General features: G+C 43.2%; 1 protein-coding gene across 1 annotated transcript in view; it reads left to right on the top strand.

Annotated features, from left to right (window-relative positions):
* The window catches only part of dlgap2a (discs, large (Drosophila) homolog-associated protein 2a), a 189,603-nt gene that overhangs the window by 79,577 nt on the left and 82,858 nt on the right, over window positions 1–27,168 (top strand). The window contains exon 2 of the mRNA XM_069661762.1: window positions 18,791–18,823. Within this exon, the coding sequence (XP_069517863.1) occupies window positions 18,791–18,823 (33 nt within the window). The remainder of the gene's footprint in view (window positions 1–18,790; window positions 18,824–27,168) is intronic.

Here is a 27,168-nt window from a genome sequence, read left to right as displayed (position 1 = left end):
TATTCTGCTAATCCGGAACAGATCGGCTGCAGGAGGCGTATTTGTCAACAGAGCTGTCAATCATCCTTTTGACAGCATCAAATCACTAATTAAAACTAAACTTGACATAAATCAGCATGATAAGAACTAACTATAATGACAGTAGTATAATGACTGTTTGAGAAACATTTATTTGGCGTGTATTTTGATTTTATAGTTTGACTCATGTCCCATCTGTTAACATGGAGGAGGCGGGCTTTATGACCTGTACTGCAGCCAGTCAGCAGGGGGCGATAAGGATGTTTTGGTTTAACTTTTAGGGAGCTGTCATGTCGTCCATCTTTTTATACAGTCTATGGTCTCTACTTGTGAGCTCTGTGATTGACAGGCCATCAGTCCAGGGTGTACCCCACCTCTCGCCCAATGACAGCTGGGATAGGCTCCATTCCCCTGCACCCCTGAACAGGATAAGCGGTATAGATAATGGATGGATGGATGGATGGTATTTTAGTAGTCAAATCAAACATTTTGGAGAGTCTTGTTTTTTGGTTGCATTCTACGACAGTTTGAAGTGAGAAAAAAATCTTGTTCGACTCTTGAATGCATTTACATTTAAGAGCAGAGCTTGAAAAAATATTCAGATCTTAATATACACTCATCATACAGGACTTTGAATACACTCCACAGGAACTATACTTTGATATGATTTTCCTGTAACTAAAGTCAACCTTGCTTTTCTAACTGAGCATTTACAAGATAACAAAAAGACAGAAGGACCCGGCACAGCTCCAGTATGGCCGCCGCTGACATGGCTGACCAGGTGTTAGACACATCGTACGCTGCCTCTGGGCCTGCTTCGTCTGCTTTCTTCTCACAGCCCATTAGGCCCATTCTAGGAGACGGAGCATAATGCAATACCCTGGACAGTACTCATATCGTACACACACACATACACACTAACACATGCACATAACGTGTACCAGTCCCAGGCGTATCAGCGTGCGCCAAAGACAGCAGGTGTGTAGCTGCAGAAATCTGCTGCGTGAAGATGCCGGGTGCCAATCTTTCATCATTACACAGTCGCACAATCACGTGGAATAATGTTGTGACATTACGGTGACATGGAGAGCGAAACAAAGCGAGTGTGTAGGGGGGAGAGGGTGAGGTGTGGTTGTTTACTAGCCATGCCAGGTTATGGCTTACATCTGCGTTCCAATGCATGCAGAGATCGGCTGTTTGAAGTTTGTTTTGATGCTGGGATGTGGAGGGTTTATGTGTGTGAGCGGATGCAGGAGTGTGTAATGTGTGTGTTTACCACACTGGATGACTCATACTCAGTTGCACACGTGTCAGCTGCTGTAAGTTGTGTGTGTGTGTGTGTGTGAGAAATAACCAAAATAGAGCGGCATGTCTGCACCTCAGATGTCTCCACTTTGTGAAGTTTTACAAAGTGAGTTGTGTTTGTGTCTATAGCGAGAGCATATGGCGTCTTAAGAGGAATACATCACACACAAAGACACGCACACTCACTCTGTGATATCTGATGCTGCTGAGAGTGCTGATAGCCAGAAGAGTTTTCTTTAAAGAGTGAATAGTCAGCGGGGTGATTTATCAGCGAATACTCTGTCGCTCCCGCTCTCTCTGTCTCTCCATCTCCCTCTCTCTCCCCGCCTCTCTCGCCCTCCTTCCCTCCCTCCCTCTCTCTCCGTCCCCTTCATGTCCCTCAGTGTAAAATATGAACACGTCAAGCCTATAAATCTGGACGGGAGATAATGAGAGTTGGTCCCCTCAGTCCAGTGGGCCACCAGCCAGGCTCGGCGCCAATGACATCATCCTTCGGGAGACGGAGGAGATTGATGAGCGCGGTGACACTGTGCCATCGCTTCTGAATCAGACTCGCACCCATGCAGATTTGGGCGCACACTTCTGCCCCGGTCTCAAGACCTGCCACATGAGAAGTGGGTGTGATCTGTGTTGGGGTCAGGTGCTGCGAGCACTGGTCTGAGACCGTTCCAGCTTAGTAAATAAAACGGTAATAGAAAGAATGAACACATTCGTCCTTGTGCAAATGTTGAATTTATTAGCAATAATTGGTTAAATTCAATTGACTCAGGGGTTAACTTACTTCTGCCTGAATGAGTTATGACCAGTAGCTTATGTTGGCTAATGTTAGCTAGTCTTAGAATCTTAATCTTGCAGCGACATAACATAGCTTGTGTTTAGCATCAAGGCTCTGACCTCATCACTCCCCGCAGTTTTATTTTACATGCAGAAATCTGAGGAGTGATCAGATAATATCTTACACCCCCTCTAGCCGGAGCCTGCAGGTGGATGGTGGGGCTGAAAGTAAGAGCACAGTAGTGGTGCAGGGCGATGGTGGCTATGACAGAGCGGAGGGAGAGACCGGACACATCATGCAGCTTAAACAGACCGCCAGATTGTGAGGAAGTGTTTGTCAGGTGATTGTGGAGAGTGACGCATGTCAAGTGTGAAATCAGTGCAGCTCCAGCTGCCTGCCTGAACTAGCTCACAGGCGTCGCTCCATTTTACCCACTTTGTCTACGTCTGCTAGAGTCACATTTGGTTTTGTCCAGTAAAGATGCGTAGCTTTGATGTAACAAAGTGTAAGTATATGGTCAGATAATTATGATCAAAGTTGGTTGATATTTTAAATTTCAATGCCAGTGTTGATATGATAGTTAAGTCAGTGCTAAATCAATGTAAGATAAGATAAGATAATCCTTTATTCATTCCCAGGGGGGAATTCGAGTGTTGCAGCAGTACAAAGACAAAATAGCAAGAAACTAAATACAGTATAAAAATAAAAATAGATAGATAGGCTACAGTCCTCGATGCAGCAGCCACAGGTTAGAATCCCGCCCTCGGCCCTGTGCTGCATGTCATCCTGCTCTGTCTTCTCCCCATATTTTCTGTCTCTCTTCAGCTGTCCTATAAATAAATGCAAACATGGCTAAAAAAATAATCTTTTTCCACAAATCATTAGTTTAGAAACTCTACATGTAAAAAAGAATTCATTCAGAATTGGTTGATTATTAATTTAAATTAGCAACTATATGATATGAGATACATAAACATCATTACAAGTTGGACCAATTACTAATGCCAGCTTTTGGTACTTGGCATCACTTAAGGCTATATTGCATTTAATTCAAACCTCGACATGTACAGTGGGGCAAAAAAGTATTTAGTCAGCCACCAATTGTGCAAGTTCTCCCACTTAAAAAGATGAGAGAGGCCTGTAATTTTCATCATAGGTATACCTCAACTATGAGAGACAAAATGAGAAAAAAAAATCTAGAAAATCACATTGTCTGATTTTTTTTTTTTTTTTTACATATATGTTTATTAGTTTTCCAACAGGTAATACAACACAAAACAAAACAAAAAACAAAAACAAGACAAACATTTGGCTCACATACATATTCAAATCCATACAGCATTCTGAGCTATGATACAAACCCTCTTGTGAGAATGGTGGAAACATTCAGACCAACATATGACAGAAAGGGTTCCCATGTTTTACGAAAGGCATCATCATTGCTGTGAAGTTTACATGTCAAATGGTCCAACACAACATATTCAAATACAACCCTTTGCCACTGAGCCTTAGATGGAGCTTTATCTGTGATCCAATTCAAAAGAATACACTTTCTAGCACAAAAAGCAAGTATCTGATAAAGTCTTCTTTTAAATTTGTCAGTGATGGACATGTCAGATATACCAAGTAGCAGGTATAAAGGGTTATTATTACTGTTAATAGACAGAATCTTATTAATTTCCTGCCCTATGACCTGCCAAAACTGCTGTACTTCTCTACAATCCCACAAACAATGTGTCAGACTACCAGTTTCTATCTTACACTTGGGGCACAGTGGAGATGTATTAGGGTTGTATTTATGACGTTGAGAGGGAGAGATATGAACCCTGTGTAGGAGCTTCAACATTGTCTGATTTTTAAAGAATTTATTTGCAAATTATGGTGGAAAATAAGTATTTGGTCAATAACAAAAGTTCATCTCAATACTTTGTTATATACCCTTTGTTGGCAATGACAGAGGTCAAACGTTTTCTGTAAGTCTTCACAAGGTTTTCACACACTGTTGCTGGTATTTTGGCCCATTCCTCCATGCAGATCTCCTCTAGAGCAGTGATGTTTTGGGCCTGTCGCTGGGCAACATGGACTTTCAACTCCCTCCACAGATTTTCTATGGGGTTGAGATCTGGAGATTGGCTAGGCCACTCCAGGACCTTGAAATGCTTCTTACGAAGCCACTCCTTCGTTGCCCGGGCGGTGTGTTTGGGATCATTGTCATGCTGAAAGACCCAGCCACGTTTCATCTTCAATGCCCTTGCTGATGGAAGGAGGTTTTCACTTAAAATCTCACGATACATGGCCCCATTCATTCTTTCCTTTACACGGATCAGTCGTCCTGGTCCCCTTGCAGAAAAACAGCCCCAAAGCATGATGTTTCCACCCCCATGCTTCACAGTAGGTATGGTGTTCTTTGGATGCAACTCGGCATTCTTTCTCCTCCAAACACGACAAGTTGAGTTTTTACCAAAAAGTTCTATTTTGGTTTCATCTGACCATATGACATTCTCCCAATCCTCTTCTGGATCATCCAAATGCTCTCTAGCAAACTTCAGACGGGCCTGGACATGTACTGGCTTAAGCAGGGGGACACGTCTGGCACTGCAGGATTTGAGTCCCTGGCGGCGTAGTGTGTTACTGATGGTAGCCTTTGTTACTTTGGTCCCAGCTCTCTGCAGGTCATTCACTAGGTCCCCCCGTGTGGTTCTGGGATTTTTGTTCACCGTTCTTGTGATCATTTTGACCCCACGGGGTGAGATCTTGCGTGGAGCCCCAGATCGAGGGAGATTATCAGTGGTCTTGTATGTCTTCCATTTTCTAATAATTGCTCCCAGAGTTGATTTCTTCACACCAAGCTGCTTACCTATTGCAGATTCAGTCTTCCCAGCCTGGTGCAGGTCTACAATTTTGTTTCTGGTGTCCTTTGACAGCTCTTTGGTCTTAGCCATAGTGGACTTTGGAGTGTGGCTGTTTGAGGTTGTGGACAGGTGTCTTTTATACTGATAACGAGTTCAAACAGGTGCCATTAATACAGGTAATGAGTGGAGGACAGAGGAGCCTCTTAAAGAAGAAGTTACAGGTCTGTGAGAGCCAGAAATCTTGCTTGTTTGTAGGTGACCAAATACTTATTTTACCGAGGAATTTACCAATTAATTCATTAAAAATCCTACAATGTGATTTCCTGGATTCTTTCCCCCCATTCTGTCTCTCATAGTTGAAGTGTACCTATGATGAAAATTACAGGCATCTCTCATCTTTTTAAGTGGGAGAACTTGCACAATTGGTGGCTGACTAAATACTTTTTTGCCCCACTGTATTCAGTGGATAGCCATACAATGCTGTTCAGGCTTTCATGGTGCTGAGATGGTGATTCCTTATGACTTTGGTGATACCGTGACTTACTCGTGGAGCCAAAAGCTCATCAGAGTTTGGACTGATTAGAAATTTCTAAACACTGTCCTAATGAGTTGGCACAAAATGTGATAAAGACGTTCATGGCTCTATGGTGATATAGTTCCCTATCTTTGACTCCCGTCTCTTCATCTCTGAGCATCGTGTGGTTGAAGTTCGTTCGTGAAATGTCTCTGGAACTACCACTACCGACCTTCAAGTATTCATCTTGCTGTGAACTCCTGATGATACCCGGTGCTCTGGACTTATTTTGGTCCGTAAAGTTCTGAAACACAGTTGTTAATTGTGACATCTCCCAGGCTAAATGTGTTCTGCAAAAAAAAATCAACCTTAATGACTCTATTTTGTCTTGTGTTGGGCATGAAATTCTGATTTTCCATAAACAGTTGACAAATTTTGTCCTTGCCATGAGATGAGTTTCCAATTCAGCCCCAAATTACCTCCTTCAATCAACTCTCATTTTCCTAATGCAGATGGAGTCATTTGCATAACTCTGCCTTGCTCCATAATTGAAAATTACTGAAACAAGGAAAAACTCTTTTGGAAACAAATAGAGTCATATTGTCCCCCTACTTTTTTCCAAGGCAGCGGAGACGTGCCCGCAGAGAAGCCCACACTGCACATCCCTGTCTGTGTGCTTCCCTGCTCGCCCACTCTGTCCTCTCTGTATGTCTTGTTTGCTCTGCATCTACAAAGCTGAAACGTCTGAATGAATAAGTTTAATAGACAGTAGCCCCAGTACCACTGTCACTGACCTTGCTGATTACTTTCATGCTTGACAGACTTTCTTTCCTGCTTCTTGGTCCGTTGTTATTGAGCACGGTTGCCGAACACATGTCGGACACAATGAGCTGCAATAGAGCTCGACAATGATCGCACATATTGATTCAAAGCAGTAACAGTTATGCAACGAGGATTTTGCTTTTGCAATCTGTTATATTTGCAGTTTAAAGTCAGTCTTTGGACGTGGTATTTGTAGTAAAGGGTGGCTTTTATGAATGGAGGGATTTTGAAGTGATGAGTCACCGAGCACATAAACAACAGCGATGCTTGTGCAGGTTTGGCATCACTTCTGCCTTTTTTTTTTTAATAATTCAGGAAGTTGACTTTTCTGGTGATGTTTTCCTCTGTGGCAAACAGTTGTTAAATCAATGAGTAAGCACAGTACGCGCTGATTCAAAGCAGAGAGGTCAGTAACTACAACAATATTTCACTGTGGAAATAAATCTGAGGGGGGAATGTGCAGCTCTTGGGCCCTGCTCAACCTGTGCAGATGACACACAAAGACTCGCTCTCGAAGCACACGCAGAGGGTTGAATGCACCCCAGAGTGCACTGCAGAGCAAACAGCGTCTCTGCGCTCCGGTGCCGTTTGCGCCTATTTAAATGAGTCATTATATATTTGGCCCCTTTCTATGCAAATGAGCCTTGTGGCAAAAAGCACCTAATTCACAAACGTCAGCGCAGTTAGAGAGAAAATATTACCGCCTGCAGAAAACTGGGGGTAGCATTATAAGGGCTGTCATGCTCTGAGTCCACTGATCATGACGACAATTCCACCTTTTTTGTGATCAGAAAATGTATTCGTCTGTAAATAAAGTCGCAAAATTTTGTCATCAGGAGACCAATCTGTCCGGGGCTGTACGAGGCTCAACCCCGCCACACGGGCACACTTTGATCACATGTGGAGACGGTCTGGAGCTGCTGTTGCGCGTTCGTTTGAAATAATGAAGCTGCGTTAAACTAGTAAACTCCTGTCGAGGTTTGACTTTACAATACGCTGCCCCCTCCTCTCCCTGCTCATCATCGATCTGTGCATGGAGTTGAGATCCGTCAGTGAGTGTGCACTCAGTCAATGCAGCACCGCGCAGCAGAGAGTGCAGGCGCAGACAGATCCTCCTCACAAAACAAGAGCAAACTGCATGGATCTGCGAAGCTTTATCTTCCTGTTTGCGCTTGAATATCATCAGTGCAATTTGCTTTGTGAATCGGACCCTAAGACGGAGCAGACAGCCGGTGCAAATGATGCGCAATTTATGGAGCCATCAGCGGCCGCAATTCATTCTTAGTGAGTCTTTATGTTGCTGTAATTCCTTCGTGCATGTTTTAAATGTTGCTTATTAGCTTGAAGGTGCACAATAAACATCTTTCTTTGCTTCTCTTCTAACATCTGCTGCTGTAAAACTCTTTATGTCTGTCTGTGTCGCCCTATTTTGTATCATAAAGTGGCACGGGTCTTGTAAAAGTTTTAGCATGCACAGAAAGGTGGCAGAAGATGCCGAACACTTTCTCAGAGATTTATGTTAAAATACTGCAGAGAAAGCTACTTTTTCATGTGTTATTAACTATAAGTTGACCACAGCTGATGATGGCAGGTCAAGCCAATGTGACCTCCTGTCAACCTGAACATCAGCTGACCTTGGACGGTTATAAATAACTGACTTGTTGCAAGTTTGAAATAAAGAGGCAGACAAAGATTGTCAGTTCCGATCTGGACAAGGCTCAAGAAGAAACGATGAAGAGTGAAAGGCTGATGTGAGGATGGAGTGAGCGAAGAGGGCCAGCAGATGTAGAGGAAGGAGAAGTGAGGGATGTGTCATTGACGTCTCCACCCCCCCCCCCCCCCCCAGCAGGTGTCAATATGGTCATCCAAGGGGCAGAGCGCTCCTGATAGATGCTCCAGTAAGACAGAGGGCTGCTGGGGCGTGAAGGAGGCCATCAATTTCCTCCCCGCACAAGTCCTTCCGTCTGTGTCTGTCTATGCATCTCTCTCTTTCTCTTCGGCCCTCCATCCTTCTCCATCTGTCCAAACTCATGTCCTTCTCTCTAACAGACATCCACCTCTCTTCTCCTTCTATCATCCACACTTCAGCACAGTTTAGAAGCAGGAAATCACTTAAATACAGTCGCAGACTCTCCTCTTCCCTAAAATATTTATCTCTCTTCTTCCTCTTGACTCCTCTCTCCTCCCTGGAGGTAAGAGAAGCACCTATAAATCCCATGAAGGGCCCTTGGGGTTGATGGGAAAAAAACGATGAGATGTTTTACCTCCTCTTTTTTTGGACTTCTCTTCCCTTTCTCTGCCCAAGTATATCCCTCCCATCCTCCCTCTGTCTGCTTTTTGCCTTCACAATCAGGCTGTTGTGTGTTGGGCTCAGGGACTAACATGGCAACAAACTGCTGAACGAAATGTTGCTTCACATGTACAGACACATACTGTGAACACACTGTGACCACCCACACACTGAAATACAGCACACAGCTTTCATGCATTTACACACAAATTCAGGCCCACATACATAATGCATATACGTCCATATATGCTTATACTGTAAGCACTGTATATGAAATTACACATCCATATACCACCCTTTTACGTACACAGGAGATGACATATAGAGAAGAAGGCCCATATAAATGATTAAAATTGGTGCATCGCTGCTTCAATTCTGAGTAATTCCATCGCCACTCAAAGACATGAAAAAAACATGAATAAGCTATATCCAGGTATGCACTGACTTACCAATAAAACACACTTTAAAGGTACACTTTAACCCCCTGTAATGCAGTGATGTACAAGTATGCTTCAGGGTGTGTCACCACACTGTGACATCACTGTTGCATGTGTTTAGAGGTACAAAAAAAGAACAGACTTTATCTGGAACTTGCATCCAAAGAGGGCAATGAAACACAAAGGAATATCCACCTATTAGCCATAACATTATGACCACCTGACTAATATTGTGCAGGTCCCTGACCTGACCCATCTAGACTTCTAAAGGTGTGCTGAGGTATCTGGCAGCAAGACGTTAGCAGCAGATCCTTTGAGTCCTGTAAGGTGCGAGGTGGGGCCTCCATTGATCGGACTTCTCTGTCCAGCACATCCCTCAGATGCTCGATTGGATTGAGATCTGGAGACTTTGAAGGCCAAGTCAACACCTTGAAGTCATGGTATTCCTCAAACCATTCCTGGACCATTTTTGCAGTGTGGCAGGGCTCGTTATCCTTCTGAAAGAGGCCACTGCCATTGGGGAATATAGTTTCAATGAAGGGGTGTACTTGGTCTGCAACAATGTTTAGGTAGGTGGTACGTGTCAAAGTAACGTCTACATGAATGGCAGGACCCAAGGTTTCCCAGCAGAACATTGCCCAAAGCATTACACTGCCTCAACCAGCTCGCCTTCTTCCCATAGTGCATCCTGGTGGTCCTGGTTAGAGAGGCACATGCACCCAGCCATCCAGATGACGTAAAAGAAAACGTCACTCATCAGACCATTACACCTTCCATTGCTTCGTGGTCCAGTTTTGATGCTGACATGCCCATTGTAGGCGCTTTCAGCAGTGAACAGGGGCCAGTGTGGACACCCTGATCGGTCTGCGGCTATGCAGCCCCATACGCAACAAACTGTGATGCACTTTGTGTTGTGACACCTTTCTATCCGAACCAGCATGAACTTTTTCAATAATCTGAGCTGCAGTAACTCTTCTGTTGGATCAGACCACACGGGCTGGCCTTCGCTCCCTACGCGCATCAATGAGCCTGTCGCTGGTACAAAGGTTTTCCTTACTTGGACCACTTTTGGTGGTCCTGACCACTACAGACCGGGAACACCCTACAAGAGCCGCAGTTTTGGGGATGCACTGACCCAGTCGTCCAGCCAGTGGTTGGATTCCACTTCCAATTTGATTCCAATCTATGTCCCAGATCTTTTGGTAGTTGAATCTCTTAAGAAATACATTAAGACAGCTTAAATCTTGTTCAGTGCTTATGGTAGCTTGCACCAGTTGAAATGAGAAGTAGCCTACTGTTCGGGGTAGCTCATATCAGCTGTGGGTAATTACTGTTTAAGTTGCCCAAAGGCTAAAGTGAAGCTTCTTGTAGTTGTCTGGTTGATGTTGCCTCTGTACGCTGCCAAAGAGTGATTGTTACAAAAAGAAGCAACACTGTTTTTAAAGTTAAACAAGATCAACTGAGAGGTTGCCAATCGAAGCTGTCGGACTCACCTGTTTAAACTTTCATATGATGTCATATCAATATTTTAAGCTTGTCAGCTTTAAAGTGCTGAATCAGCTCGTCTTCTACCTAAGGGCAAGAAGCTTATGAAAGAAAACGGGTAAAAGTGAGTATAAGCTACACACAAAAATGGACTTTACTATGTATTTAGATGTATTGGTTGAACTGAAATGAACCTTAGTCCCTGGTAAACACAAAAGAAACTCTAAGAAATCCTCAGCAGCTGCAATAAACCAGAGAGCGGGGTTATGAATCTCTCTGTGCAGCTAGTTGTGGTTGCCTCGAGCATCAGCCGCCTCGCAGCCGCGCACACACACACACATACACACACATACGCACACACTCAGATTTCCTAAATAGACAGGGGATGCGTCTTGACAAGTGATGGCTTTTTACTCGCTGCAGAATGACAGTGTTTGTCTGTAACTGAAGGTCGTGCTTAGATCCCTGCACTGGCGTCACACAGAACCGCCCACTGCTTCTTCTACACAGAGCTACGGGAACACACTAAAAGCTTTTATTTCACCATTTGTTCTAATGCACCTTGTTCTGGAGCTCACACAACAGTGAAGCTGTGTTCTCACAGTGTCTTCATCCACAAACACTGATGGCTGGCATGATTTCAGGAGCTTGCTGTTTGATGTCAGACGCCAGCTGTTTCCAGTATAAGGAGGAATATTCTAAATATTTCTCACAATCAGCTGACTTCCTGTTGGATCTTGATATTACACATTGATATTTGTTGTTCTCTGAATGATTTCTAATTATTAAAATAAACATGGTGTACACTACGTATTTGACTCAAGTCCCCGGTAAAAATGATACATTTTAAAAAAGTCTAACAGTTTTGGAGAAGTATGATCACGCTCCCACGTCAGTCCAATAAATACAGCACTTGAGGCAGTCGACAGCTAGCTTAGCTTAGCATGTTGACCAGAAACAGAGAAAACAGCTTCCCAGGCTCTTTTCCAAAGTCAAACAAAATCCACCGTTCAGCAACTTTGCCAATTAACAAACAAACATGTTATATGTGGTCTATGTAAATCTGTACAAAAACTAAGGTGTGAAATCCAGAGTTAGTAGTCAATTAGTTGCTCAAGAAAATTGCATGCTACGTAACCCTTGTAAAACCAAATCTTACCCTGTTTACACTTTTACTTGACTATGCAATATCACACAAGAGGTCATGCTGTTGTACTACATATCTGCACAGACCTGATGTGGGCACAGCCGTGCTGTTATTCAGAACAACAGCACAACCTTGAGTGTGATATTGCTTTTATTCAACAGTCCTACAAGCAACATATGCTAGTAAACAGTAATAAGCAACAACACATATTCTTATTTTTGGTATATTATTTCATTCCTTTGGCTCCAACAAAATAATTAGTTCTTGACAAAACTGGACTGTTACCAAGCAACACATTGCCAGCGACATTTTCCTACACTCTGGCTACTTTGTGCATGTCTCCACCCTACCGCAGAGCAGCTAATTTGCAATTATCTGAATGTTTCCATTAATCATGCAACCAGTAAAATAACAGTCTGTTTATATAGTTTGGTGTCCTTTATGATTCTAGGGAACCAGCTGGATCAATCCAGCAGATTGATACACAGCCCCTGTGACATTATACTCTATATCTGCACTCATGGAATACCTCTTGTCCAATCCGATAACTTGTTTCAAACTAACTGTTGTATAATGCAATATAATATGCAAATATTGTGTATTTCAAGAGCTTTCACTGGGAACATTTTTTAATTGTTGGACAGAGCAAGGCTTGCTATTTCCTCCTGCTGTCAGGCCTTATGCTATGCTAAGCTAACAGGCTGCTGATGTAGCTTCTTATTTAAAGGACAGACATGAACGTGGTGTCAATCTTCTCATCTATCTCTCGGGAATAAAGCAAAAAGGAGTAACATTTTAAATGATTCCTTAAAGCCTGAGACCCTAGTCATTCATACATATTGATAATGTATTATTGCCGATCATATTTGCAACCAATCTTCCTCATGTACAAAGATATGTGTGTGTATGCAGCACACCCTGTGTAAGTGTGTGACAATGCAGTGTAATTAGCCGCTGAAGAGGCAGGCAGGGCTTATACTGGCAGGCTGATGAGTTCTCCTCCAGCCCTGCGCTCAGCACAGCATCTCCTCCGAGAAGTGCTACATCAGCTCCGGGGGGAGACTGCATATACACAGGGGGCCCCCCGCTGAAGATGGATTGTGCCAGTCAAGGGGAAGGTAAACTGAAATTGGTGATCGTTGCATAGATGAGGCAAGAAGCTGAGGGCGTGGGAGTGTGTTCTTGTGAATTGTTGGAGAATAATTGTGTGAGTCACTTTATCTGTGCGTGGTGATGCCCGTGAGTACACAATCCTTTTGGTTCCTGTGTGTCAGCGCTCATGTGTGTGAGCTGTACATTACTGTGTGCTTCCTTTTATTGACTACCTATTGACCCAGCCAATAAACAAGTCTTTATTTGAGTAGTGTCTCACAATGTGTGCTGCCCGACTCACAACAAACAAACAGAAGCTTATAGGGCATTCCTTGCTGTAAATCCCAAGCACAGGACACAGCCTCTGGTTTCAAAAGTAAACCTGTCCCATAAAACAGCTTTCTCTCTAAATGGCCAGCAGGGGGCAACTCCACCAATACGTGCAAAAAACTGATTGTATAAAACCAGATGGGAAAATTACTGCATTTCTCAGTTTGTTTATTACCTCAATAAACATTCTCCTAATTCTTCAGTACAGCATCATATCAGTTTTGTAAAATATGGTCCAATTAAAGGGCCAGTTCACTGATTTTCAACCTCAGTCCTATCATGCTATTATGGGGAGCTAATGCCATTATGTTAAAAAAGAAAATTGAATCTGTGCCTTTGGAGGACGCTATCCGCTTCTCCAATGGGCCCTGGAAAAAGCTCTGCCAGACTACGTAAAATGCATCATCTGGCGGAGCCCAGGGAGCTTGCTAAACTACACTTCCTCAATCTAGGACGCCCGCCTCTGATGTCATGTCTCGTTCAAAATCGTCAGGTTTGAAATGTAGACTGCAAACCTGAAGATTTTTTACACGATCCACCGGTATACTCGTCATATTTCGAATTGCGTACCGCTCTGAGGCATTGCCTAGTGCGATCAATGTCCTTGACTGGAAAATGGTAGTATTTAACTCAATTGTCTCTCGCTGAGTCCTGTGATTGACTGGCGACCAGTCCAGGGTGTAACCCCACCTTCCGCCCAATGATAGCTGGGATAAGCTCCAGCCCCCCCCGCAACCCTGAACAGGAAAAGCGGTATAGATAATAGATGGATGGATGGATGTCTCTCGCTGGGCCGTTCCTTTCAGAGGGAGGGGTGCAATGCACGCTGGGTATTGTAGGAATGTACAATGGGTGAAACCATGAGCTGTTTGTACAACTTTCTCCACAGCTATGGCACCAATTTCAAATATTATATCTATCGATTACAGAGAACACCAGCTTTGACTGACGGTGGCTTTGTCCAGGGGGGAATTGCTCCTTTAAGTGTAAAATCAATGATAAAGGAAGGTATGCTTTTGGGTGTGGCTACCTGTGATTGACAAGTCAATACCACGGAGGACTTTCAAAGAGAATTGAGATGTAGCAATGTTGATCCACTTCCTCGTCCAAATATGGTCACTTCTGGCTAAAAAAAACCAAGATGGCAACAAAAATGCCCAACTCAATGCTTCAAAAGGGGTGTCCAGGGGCGCTGTTTAGCTCAGTTGGTATAGCAGGCGCCCCATGTACAGAGGCTGCAGTCCTCGTCGCACTGATCGCAGGTACGACTCCCGGTCTGCCGATCATTTGGTGCATGTCATCCCCCACTCTCTACTCCCAACATTTCCTGTCTATCTTCAACTGTCCTATAAATAAAGCCAAAGGCCAAAAAATAATCTTTAAAAAAAAAAGGGGTGTCCAACCAATGGGTTATGTCAAGGCGGCTACATCCACTTCTTTTATACACGCTCTGATCCCAAGTTGCTGAAAAACTGCACTAACTCCCTGAGAAAACTTTTTGTGCGACCATGCCTCTCACCTTGCTTTATATAGCCTTGTGCGTTTTCTCGGGGATGCAGCATTCTTGTGAAAAAGCCAGAACAATCTTAGCGCTAGCTTATTAGCACCTGTGTCTCTCACACATCATCTAAACAAGGGGGAAAGATAGAGAGAGTTAAAGGCGGATCAGCTGACGGAGAAGGTGTGAGCAAGCTGCGCGTCTATGGAAATGAAGGCTTCAATTATGGATGAATACATTATCAGATCGAGGCTAAGGATTTGCTCTCCCTGTTTGTTGTGTTTGGAGACGGGCTGCTACCAGGGGACACCACAGACCCCTGTGCGTATTTGTGGATTAGTTTACTCACAACCAAGAATAGGTCAGCGTACTTGACGCACGCTAACTAAAACAAGCATTCTTTTACAGACTGACATTTGAATCTAAATCAGCCTGTGTTTTTGATTGTAAATGTTATTGCATAGATGGTATTGAGCTGGGGGGGGGGGGGGGTTCCCGTTCTTTTAACTGTTATTACGTGTGATAATTATATTAATACTTGGCTGGATGTAAAAAACAACACATTTCACTGTGGTTCTTCTTCTTAAAGTCATTAGTTTCCCAGCTTCCCTTTCTTTCTTCCTCCTATCTATTTTCTCCTTCAATGAGTCGATTGTGCAGTTCAGGCAGTTGCTTGGAAACCCTTTCAGTATCTTAGGTAGCATAAATAGAAAAACCCATTTGGTGTGGTTTCATCTCCAAACAACAGCATCAGATGAATCCTTTGTTGATGTTTTTTGCTTTCCTAGATGTTTTCATCCTAGCAGGATTATTAGACTGTTGTCTTTTAATTTCAAGCATTTGTCTTCTCCTGAAACGGGTGCTGAAAAGAAACCATCAAAGTTGAAGAGTAAATTCATCTGAAAATATTGTTCTTTAATAAAGGGGATGTAGAACTGGACTCAAGGATATCTGACATCACTGTGGTGTGATGACAGGTGCCATAGGGCCCACATGTGACTACACCCAGCAGTGTTACTGTTGCGTATGGTCATTCTTTGCTATACTTTTTGTGGTTGCTAAAATTGCTAAATGTGCTTCCTTCAGCATTTAGCTCATACCACAGTCTCGCAGAACATCTATCATGGCTATGACTCTTTAGCCATTTTCACACTTTAGCCACATGCACCGCGCTCCTGAAAATTTCTCCGACATTGTCCAGGTGGGCTGCACATGTGAACGCAACTGGTCGTATTTTTCATGAGGGTGAGACGAAGTGTGAAGGCAGCAGGTCAAAGTCAGGAACAGTGGGCGGAGTGATGTCGCCTATATTATGCGACCGGTGCAAAATCAGACGAGTGAAACATGATGGAGGATGATTAAAAGTAAGTGAAGTAAATCCTTTACAATGAACTTGACGACAGCTTTGTGACATGCGATGGAGAATGGGTTTAACTTCTGTGTCTGACTTCTGCCAACGTTACCCGCTGCAGATGAAGCTGGAGCTGCTGCTTGACTGACGCTGTCTGTTGATTTAAGTGGAACATAACTTAAAAGTGCCAATAACCGAAGCTAGCTAATATCAGTGACTGTCACTGAAGAACTACAGGCTTATTCATAAGAACCATGTGTTACTATCTGAGCCACCGGGACTGGGAGGCTGCACTGTGGACGTACTAGCAGCAATGCTAACAATGGAGTTAGCATTAGCCGTTTTGCTAACGCAGTCAAACATGCTCTCACGCACTGCTTCAGATATACAGACTTTTGAACTTGTATGTGTTTCTTGGTTGCTGGTGTTACCCCCTTGAGACGCAACTACCTTTTAACTTATTGAACGAAGATGCATCAAAGTTAAAGTTGGTAAAGCGAGCTCAAACTATCGAACACTTTGTTCTGTCCGCCATATAGACCTACTAGACTTTCTTCAGACCAAAACAATGCAAAGTCGTGCCTGACGCCGGCCGCTTCATCATCAATAAGGGGCGAATGCCAGCTACGCTAGGATGAAACGATAGAATGAAAACAACAATAAATAAGACGGAACGTTAAATACAGAGAGGAGAACTGTTTGTTCATGTGTTTATCAGTTCTTTCAGTACCAACCAATCACGTTACGATACCACAAAATACCGGTTCTCATCCCGAAGAGATTCTGGAGCCAAATGACTACACTGCCACGCTACGTTATGACTTCCACAGTATACTTCTTACGTCATGTCCCGCCTCATGAGACCCCCAGTGTGTGAAGGGGCAACTCTGGAAAATGTCAGGGGCAGAAATGTTATTAAAATTGTCAGGACTGCATGTGTTAAGGGGTTTCAGTCTTGTTAGCTTACAGATACAGATTACAGAAAATATACCAGTTTAACTCATTGACTCTGTACTCCATAGTGACTCAAATTAGTATCAAATTCTTGTCCCTTGTTCTGAAAAAACAAAGTAATAAGTTTGCTGACTGCCGACTGCTTCACACATCCAATTGGAAAGCTAATGAGAAGACCAAGAACAGTTCCCACACTGTAAAAAGACCCTGACCAAGATCAATATCAAGCCCACACAGGGATGCTCAGGAGCGCTTTAAATTCCAACAGGCAGAACAAACTAATACAGCCAATTGCTTTGACTCTGTGGAATTGTACTGTAGGGAGCAGGAAGTAAAAAACACTAATTAAACCAGTAAATTTTCTCCAGGCGTCAGCTGTCTGCCATTGCACTGCAGGCCACACAGATTGTCTGTAGAGCAACCCCACAGACCCCAACCAGCACTAATAGAGAGAAGAATCCAAATACACGGTCACGTCATCGTCACAGTGCTATTAGTTCTGCAGAAGCGGCAGAAACAGTTGTGTTTTCTCGCTGGAATTGTCTTAAGAGTCCTCAGTATTCTCAGTTTCTGTAAGTGGAGTCTTCTAGCAACAGGGAGCTTTTTGATTTACACTTTTGTATGATGAAGGAGAGCGTTTAGGAAATAGAGGAGGTGTTGTGAAGGAGCATTGAAAGTTAAGCAGGGAGACTTCAGTGCCCCCGCAAGAAACCGGCAGACAGTTTAATCATGAGAGGAAGCCGAGGCTGTGACACTTTACAACCTACCCAGTCTGACAGCGACAACGAACATTTAAAGAGCTCTTTCATTCATCAGCTGCTCTGCCAAGCTGTCCTCGCTGCACCCTGCCCATGAGCAAGGTCATCCGGGGAGGGGAGTGAGAAATGGCAGCGCTTTTAATGTGTTGAGGATTTATGAGCATGTTTTGTTGCCGTGTATCCCCATGAATGAAGGGATTTGGCCCCTTAATAAAAAAGAGCTGCCTCACTGTTTCCCCCCCCTAAAATAAGACAAGTCGTGGCCGCGAGGTTGCTGCTGATCTAATTAAGGCCCTAATTAGCAGTGATAAGATGAAGATGAAAAAACAACATGGCCTCTTTTGGCCACTGCTACAAACACTGACACATCACAGCTGTTTTGGGGCCATCTGCGGAAACTGAAGCCCGAGGACATGACGCTTATTTTCATCATCATCCTGTTCATTATGCCCAGTGTTTCTGAAAAACAAACACTTTTAATAATCTTTTTTAACGATAACTTTGGAGCTCTTATTGGTTCCTGAGAAAAACTGAAACTCAGTCAGTAAATTGAGGTTTGCGTCGGAATAATAATGGACAAATAACACGAGGAATATCGCGACTTTTCATCCCTGTTTACAGGAAAATGCATGATGCATGTGAAGCCTGAAACAACCTTAATCTTTCCTAATGTAAATCATAAAAATGGCGGATAATGTGTGCTCGTAAATTAATGCAGTCTCACCCAGGTTTGTGTTCATGTTTTTGGCACAGAGCATCTATTGCACATGGCAGTGATGAATTGAAGCAATATAATTTCTCATTTTCTTTTGTTTTTTTCCCCCCTTTGACGCCTGTCTCTGCATCATTTTGTCTTTTTATGCAGCCGCATGTGGCTGATGGCCGTATTATGCATGGTGGCTGGGTTTCTATTATGTTGCACATGGGCACCGCTCTGCAAGGACATTAGGAGCTAAAAAAAAACCTGTGTTCTCCTCGTTGTTTGTTCAGGTTTATTGTTTTTATTTGCTTTTGACTGAGAGAGTTGCTGAATCCTTAACGTTTCTATATCGAGGCGGATGACCTTGATATTTGTTCTCATACACACACGCACAAACATACACTTTCGCATATGTGCTTGCCTCTATTAATCTCCTGTTGTCTCTCTTTGGTCCTTGTTTAGAATCACAGTGCACACTGTGTGGTGAACCAGAAGGTGAGTGGGCCTCGCCATTCCCCGGTAGCTCTTGTCATCGTCATCTCTCGGCTTGTCGTCCCGGGAGGGGTGGGAGGTGGAGTGGGGGCGAGGCTGTGCTGCAGACGCACCGCTCTTCAGTCTTCATCACAGCAACGCAAAGGGCGTGGGTTTTTAGATGTAGAACAAAAACACAATGTACATAAAGACAGCATCCTCCTGGTTTTGATTCTATTTTTATCTGCCACATTGTAAAACATCCAACAAATACCCTTCTGCAGTGTGGGGTTGGTCAGTAAATGTAACTCCAGGAGGCGGCCATCTTTATGCACTTTAGCTTGCTCTCACTGATCTGACTGATTGACAGCATGAAGGCTGAAGGACACACACATATTCAGACTGCTGATTCACCACATGCATCTGCCTCACATCTCACTGGATGTAACTACAACATCAGACATATCTGAATAGCTGAAAGCTGCTGCGCTCTTAAGCTTGCCTCTATATTAAGAGCTCTTCATACGCACTCTCACTGCCTCATTTTCCATTTCCAAGCTCACATCGCTCCCATTAGTCTCCGTCCATTTCATCCTTTAAACATTCTCTCTGCATGGATTACATTTGAGGGGTTATATGCCTTTTTAGTCCCTCTCCTCTATTGCTGGTCAATATTGCATAAGTGTTTCATCTGTTGTCTGTCACATAGGAGCATGCACTTCCTGACAATCTCACAAAAAGGTAGTGACGAGAAATTATCAGTGAGCACAACAGGAGTTGGCATTTTTTTTCTGCATTTAGCAGGGAGACGAGCTATAAACATGCTCAGTGACAGGCCCAGTGACAGATATGACATTTCCCTCTGGACTTAACCTTGTCCAGGAATCGGCCTTGTGCCTCTAAGCCCAATAAGCATCATTCTGTGTCTCAAAAATCAATGGTGCTCTCTCTGCTTTGCTTGATTGGATTAAGACGTAATCAAATCGAGCGCGATAACTGTGTGCCGGTGACCTTCCCCGCTGAGACAGGCAGAAAGAAGAGGGAGGACAGGCCTAAAGGGAAGGACGAGAGGATGTGTGTTCATGCTGAGTGTGTGTTTGCGTGCGTGTGTACAGTACTGGATGTGTGCCAATGTGTGTGTAGCGGGGCAGGAGGGAGATCCCGAGGCATCAGCACGCTGTTGCTCCGTGTTGCACAGGGCATCGGGGCCACAGAGCCACAGGGAGAAGCATGTTGTCGAACCTCTAGAGGGAGACTGGCTTTGGAAAGAGTGTGTGGTGGTGTGTGTGTGTGTACATTTGAAGTAATATTATGGTTCTAAACCTTAAATGCACATTTTCTATTCTTATTTTTTATTTTTTTCTATTTTATGATCAGAAATAGTTAATAGTTAATAATGGTTTGAACGCAGCAGGCCTTTCTGTGTGGAGTTTGCATGTTCTCCCCGTGCATGTGTGGGTTTCCTCCTGTTACTCCGGCTTCCTCCCTGAGTCCAAAGCTCGTCGGGTTGATTGGTGACTGTAAAATCATGGGTGTGGGCGTCAAAGGTTGTCTGTCTCTATGTGTGACTGGGGATCAGTCCAGGGTGTACCCCGCCTCTCACCCAATGACAGCCCAACCACAACCCTGAACAGGATAAGCCGTATAGATAATGGAAGGATCAGAAATAGAAGTAGCGTAGCTCGATAGTCCACTGTTTGTTAGGTAGGAAAGTATGTGAGTGTGTGTTTTTGAGTGTGTTGTGGTCGGTGGATTGCAGAACTGAGTGATAGTGTGTCTTTAGGGCTCAGCATTCAACCTCACTGCTTCTTGAGTTCTGACTGAAATCTGTCGTTAAAGTGTCAAGTTACCAAACTTGGCATTCAATGCCTGAAGAGATTCTTCTTGCATGAATCCTCTTTGATAAGCTTGTTTTACTGATTTTAAATGCAAGTTTGAGAAATTTGGCCTATATTTAATTACGCATTAGTTAAAAGGAGCTTAGCATGATTGAGGGGGCACTAATCGGCAAGGGATTTAAAGTATTGCAATAATAATGTCTTATTTTGAGTATTATTTCTGGCCATCTGATGATTTTAGGTCAAACATTCATTCGCATTTACGCTACGTTTTGGTCTCCACCAACTTTCAAACTATCTTCTCTTCTCTCACTATCTATCCATATATTTCTGTTAATCTGTAGATAGATAGATAGATAGATTGATAGATTGATAGACTGATGACGAAAAGAGTACAGTGGAATCTACAGCCCATGTTTTGCCTTGAAACATGGCTGATGACAGCTGTGACAGTGAACAGTCATGATGCTGCCATGTACCAAAATAATTGGCGTAAGGTGCTGAACCACAAACTGCACAGACAGAAGATCATTCATTTATTTGTGGGTTTGTGATTATGAGCGACATTTTGGACATGAAACATCAGTCTCAGTCATTTTCAATTAAGGATTTTGATCATTTATCAATCTTAATCCAAACTGAGACATCACATCCTCACCAACGTCCAAAATCACACAACATCCCCAGCTCTTATCTCTCTGTTTGTGTGTTTGCTCTGAGAATTGTCAGAGAAGAATTGAATCTATTTACAAGGCCAACCAAGGCCCCGTAGCCTGCAGGTCATTTCTGTCCTGTGAGGGAGACAAAGAGAAAAGCGTATCATGGTGCGAGGGAGAAAAACATGGAGAGAGATTGAAGTGCAAACATGCACATTTGCACATCATGTCTGCTTGTCTTTGTGCAGAATGCTGAGCCAGGGGCAACTTGTCCTGCTGGGACCCCCTTATCTCATAATACATATGTATTACATCACGTTACACACACTACAACAAATAGAAACATGACTGGACGCTACATAGTGGCTGCAGCGTAATATAAAAACTACATTTAGAAGTTCAGGAAGGATTCAATTTTCAAGTTTTAAAGTGTAATTTTTTAGTGCTAAGTTTTTGGTCATACAGCTCTATTCTCTGATGCTCTTTCAACTTGTTTGTTAAATACAGATTGCACAAAAGAGCCTGAAATGCTGAAGGCACAGCTGCTTATTCAACTTCCTGAATAGCTGTTTATTTAAAAAAGAAATGCACCAATTATAGTTTCCCTGGGTTATTTGGTTAAATGGACCATGCCCATATTTTTGCAATGATACAAGGCCTGTCTCCAAACAGTGTTGAGAAATAGCCGCCCAAATGAGAAGGCAGTGCGAAAGTACAGTATAAATAACACACTTTTATTCAACACAGATAAAAAAAATGACATTACTCAGCTGTGTTTCTCTGCTGCAGGAGGAAGAATCAGAGGCTTGATAATAGCTATTATAGAACAAGGACAGGGAGGACACTTTTATAGACGCGAGGGTGGAATAAAAATAAACATTATTGAAAAGTCTAAGCCACTGGACTCACCTTGCCAGGAAATGCATGACTTCAAACCCCCAAACCTGAAGTTATTAGGTAGTCATACCCAGAGAATACATGATACCTTTAATAAAAACTCAAAGAAGTTTAGCCAAGGTCTGACATATGGTGTCGGTGTTGTTTTGCATTACTCATGCGGGGACAAGGAAGTCACAGCTGTTTTTTGAGGCGAAATAAGAGCCCCGTCCTTCAACTGATGCACGGACAGTTTACTCACTGACAGCAGGCGTAGTGTGAGGGAGCATTTCATCATTATCCGAAACCTTCACCAGGACCCTGAACTTCACCGTGAGGGAGAGAAAGGAAGGAAACAGTGGGGGGAGAGAAACAGGGGTTAGAGGGAGGTGAAGAGCGTGGGATGCAATAAGGAGCACAGAGAAGGAGACTAGAAAAAAACAAGCAATTACATTTATATGCTATTAATTTTTTGGAACATATTCAATGGCTTTTTCCAGGGAAGGAATATTCCAGTGTATTCCTCCACAAGCTGTGTAAAAGTGGTTTGTTGCATGTTAATAAAGTAAACTCTTTCTCAAATCTTAACCAAGTGCTCCAGAGCACACACTTCCAAACACTCAGCGAGACTAAATAATTAATATCAGATCCGTGTTGTGGCTTTTTATTGTTGTTTTAATGTTTTCCACATCGCCTTTAATCCCCATCCCAGCCCTGCTGAATGAATCTGCTGGCAACCAAGCGTCTACTTGTTTTAAAGGTCAACGCACTGAACTTTGCAGCAAGCTTAATGGATCAATACTCTACAGTTTTATACTTCTATACTTACAGTCTGTGCCTCAAACTGTACTTAATCAACACTGTAAATGGCTGTCCCTCAGAAATGTTCCAACATACTCCAGCATCGTACAGTAAAAGCCCCCTCACCATTTCCTCAGGAGAGTGGGGGGCATCTTGGAGTTATGGGTAATATCATTACGGCCTAATGCATATTCCCTCGGTGCCACCAATCACTGTCTAATATTGAATTGGGCGGCATGGATTTTTAATTTTCACAAACCCAGTTACATTGTATGTTGGCTAGACGAATAGGATGCAAGCCAGACCGCCGGCCAAGGTCAGTGTCCAATATAGAGGGAGCTTGTTGGTAGGTGTGAGGGGAGTACTGATGCTGTGCATTATACAACACAGAGGAGCCACAGCAGTAATAGTGCACTCTGTGGCCCTACAGTTTACATATGTATTTTGTGGTCAGGAGTAATGCTTTTTAAAGTCAAGCTGAAATTCATGTTTGGAAAAAAATGGCCATATATCTCTGGTTTGTGTATTCATCTGTGGACTTATTTGGTTACAACTGTAATTACTAAAAAACTGTATTTATTATATTGCAGAGAAAGTGCACACATCATTGTTATTCTGAAGGGGGACATTCACTTTTGGCAGAAGCCTACATTGTTGGTACCAGTAATTTAATGGTGAAATATCTGTAGACACTAAAAATAGTTGCTTAAATTCCATATTCACATGACAGCCATTCTCCTCTGATGTCATGCTCTGGTTTGGAAGGTCAAATGCTGTTATATTGTTGTACTGTTGTGACCAAGGTTTGCATATCATTTCAACGTCATCTTTTGACCACTTCTCGACTGACCAGCAACTGAAAGACAATGGATGTTGTTTAGCAGCAGCTTACGTTATCAATTAACCACTTACAAGATAACATTTTTGATGTTTGAAAGAGTTACAGGATACAATAGGAAAGGCATACTTTCTGGTTAGCAAAAATGTTGGTTTAATGCTAACATCATCAGCTTTCATCTAGCTGTTGTGACCCAAGAATAAGCACATGTGCTGTTTTAAATTGAAATATGGCCTGACGTCCCTCCAGATTTTCACTATCAATTGATTTTCCGATTGCTGAGTGGTGAAATGATGATTTGTCAGATGCCCTACATTTATAAGACTAACAACCTCAAACGCAGCAGTATAACACATACAAACAGCATTTGAGTTTCCCACCCTGAGCGTGAAGTCAAGAAAAAAATGGCCGCCGGGTATCGTGAATTAGTCCCATTTGTTATTTGAGTAGTCCCGACATTACTCTGGTACTCTGCATTACAGTCACTCCACATTATGATTCAAATGCCAAAATAATGAAGGGAGTGCTGAGGTAACAAGACGAGACAATGCGTGAGTTTTGACGGTCAACTACTGGACCCAAAATAGAGAAACGGCTAACACTAGCTTGATTGTCCTATACTTCCTACAAGGTGGGATGTAAACAGAACTGACTGTGTCAGAGCTGCTAATGTTTTAGTAGGTGTTTAAATAATATGAATTAATAGAAACATTGAGTTGGATTAAGTTTAATGTTAGCAAACTAAGCTAACTAGCTTACATTCTGGAGGTAAATTAGTCCAGCTTGCTTGCTTCTGAGCATTGTTAGCAGGCAAATGTCTGAAACGCAGCTCCTGTATAGTGATTATTTTACTCAACACAAAATTGAGAGGAATTCAAATTTCATTGGACTTGAAAGTATAAAGGAACAGCAAGAGCTTCAGTAGCTTTGGCTAGCTACAGTATGTTAGTACAGTGTGAGTGTGTTGGAACCTCACAAAACGGGCTATTTCTGCTTCCGATGCTCAATTTGGCAAATTCAGAGACCTCTTGCCTTCATCTTGACAACTCATGTTTCTTGGGCTTAAGCTTAACCGTCCTTTGCCAGCGAATCTGGCGGAGCTCCATACACAATACTGGACACAGTGAAGAAGCCAGGCAGCCTTTACAGCCAATAATGCGACATTGGATAGCGGCGCCGTCCCCGGCTCTTGGAGTCCGACATAATGTTCATGGGGCTTAGTGTTTGAGCGAAACGGCAAAGAAGTGGCTTTTATGTCACTCACAGCCGCTAGAGAGTAAGAGACGGAGCGAGCAGAGGGAGTGAGAAATAAATATAACATCTGAAGATTGCCTGCAGCTGTCCAGTGAAGTGGGATTAAGAAAACATGCTATTTAAACAGCGAGCCACTTTTTTTCCCTCACTAGGCGCCAGGGAAAAGTGCGGCAGGCAGTCAATCTTCTGAGCTTATCATCAAGTGACCAAAGTTGCTCTCTCAGCTTTCTTGACCCCTCATTCTCTTTGGAGCCGCAGACACACACAAAACCAGCACTCATTGTCACTCAACACACTCCTCTGTCGCTTAAGTCCCCTTTTTGATATTTTTACAGCCTTCAGTACATTTGAAATTACTTTTTAATGGCTCAGGGCGACACTTCTAGCTAGGAACGTGATATAAAGCATCTTATCAGGCCAGCATAATGAAGCAGGCAGCGAGGAGAAAGTTGTTGCAGATGGCTGGCACTGCCTCATGTATTACATGCCATCTAATCTAGCTTCAATTTGAGTGCAGGCATGACAAATGTGTGGGGATGTATCTGGTCTGGAGATTGAAATGGAACAAGTTTCTCTCCTTTTCACACTTCGCTGCCATCGATCTGGCTGCCTCTGAGTCACCAGAAACGCCAAAATCGGTGGATAGAGTAATGAGAAGGTAAAAGATACAGACACCTTAGCAGAGCGAGCTGGTGAGAGACCCTCAGCAGTCTAGCAGGAGTAAAAATCAGAGGTAGTGTCTGTCTTTGGCTGTTCACCACTAGCATGATTTTGTTTCTGCAATGTGACAAGAGAAACCCCAGCACTCCCAATCAGGCTGCAAGAGCCTCCACTCTGTGTCTGTGTGTGTGTGTGTGTGTGTGTGTGTGTGTGTCTCCCAGGTGTGCAGCTGTCCAGGTCTGGCTGTAATGGCTGCAGGGGAGCGTACAGTGTGCAGCTTTGCTCACAGAATCCTGGGAGAGCGATGGGGAAAAGCTTGACATCACTCCAGGCAAAAGACTGATGAGCAGCAGAGACATCGCAGAAAGTTTGCACCAACTCAGAGGGGAGCGTCTCAGTTGAGCTTTTGTGAATGCTCCCATTTATGAGTCATGTAAGAAAACCCAGCCAGAGCATGTTGGCAAAAATGTAATATTCCCTTTTTCAGCGAGATGACTCACGGATAAATATTTCTGCAAATATTTGTATCGTTATCACCCATAAGCATCGAGCTCTCTGGCAGAATATAGTCAATAAAATTAGAGTGATTTTTGTATTTCATCGCTGCCTCTAACTTCTCCGTAGCTCATGTGGTTTTTATTGGACTCTGGGGGTGATAACAAGAGCAACTGACCATCGGCATGCAGATAGTCTCATTACTAGGAAGGCTCCCAGGGGCTGTGGTATAAATTGGCTGGAGAATGTGTCATCACTCTGCTACTGATGCAGACATAGTCCAGCTCTTATTTCACAGTGGAAGGTAAAATGTCAAACAATCACACTACAACTTTTGGATGGGTAGAAGCATAATCATGACCCATTGGTGTGGCAGGAACAAATATGGTCTGAGTTAAAACTGGGATTCAGAATAATTTGGTGACTGCAAAAGGCACAGCAGAAGAAGCTCTGAGTGCTCCCTACATATGGGGGATATCTTTATACAGATCTGCTTCAGTGGATTCTCAGTGGATGTTTTCCTTGGTTGAAATATTATGCAACAGTTGAGTTGTTGGGCTTTGCAAAGCTATTTTTTTACATCGGCAAGCAGAAGGTAATGTTTGATTGGGGAAAACGTTGCATTTTGGCAGCATCGTGAACTAATATCAGGGCACCGTTGAAGTATAGTTGGACACATTTGCAGTTTGTAGGATCGATGAAACCATTTGTAAACATGTGTTTCTATTTACAGTGTATTCAGGTGCAACAGAAAAAGATGTGACACGAAAGTTGGTTACAAAGTTGCAATGCAGAGGTCGCCTCACAGCAAGAAGTTTCCTTCTTGTATTCCTGGTTTAGCCTTTCTGTCAGGGACCAATCCAGAGAGGTGGCCTGGGCCCCCCTTGAAATCTGATTGGCCAACCCAAATCCTACACTATAATTGGCTATTTGTCTTGTCAGAGGCGGGAC

This window comes from Semicossyphus pulcher, unplaced genomic scaffold (genome assembly GCF_022749685.1).
Source record: "Semicossyphus pulcher isolate SPU_LCO1_2020_fin unplaced genomic scaffold, fSemPul1.0.p SCAF_14, whole genome shotgun sequence".
Taxonomy (NCBI): Eukaryota; Metazoa; Chordata; class Actinopteri; order Labriformes; family Labridae; genus Semicossyphus; species Semicossyphus pulcher.
The sequence above is the reverse complement of the archived record's forward strand: the minus strand, read 5'-3'. Positions and strand labels throughout refer to the sequence as shown.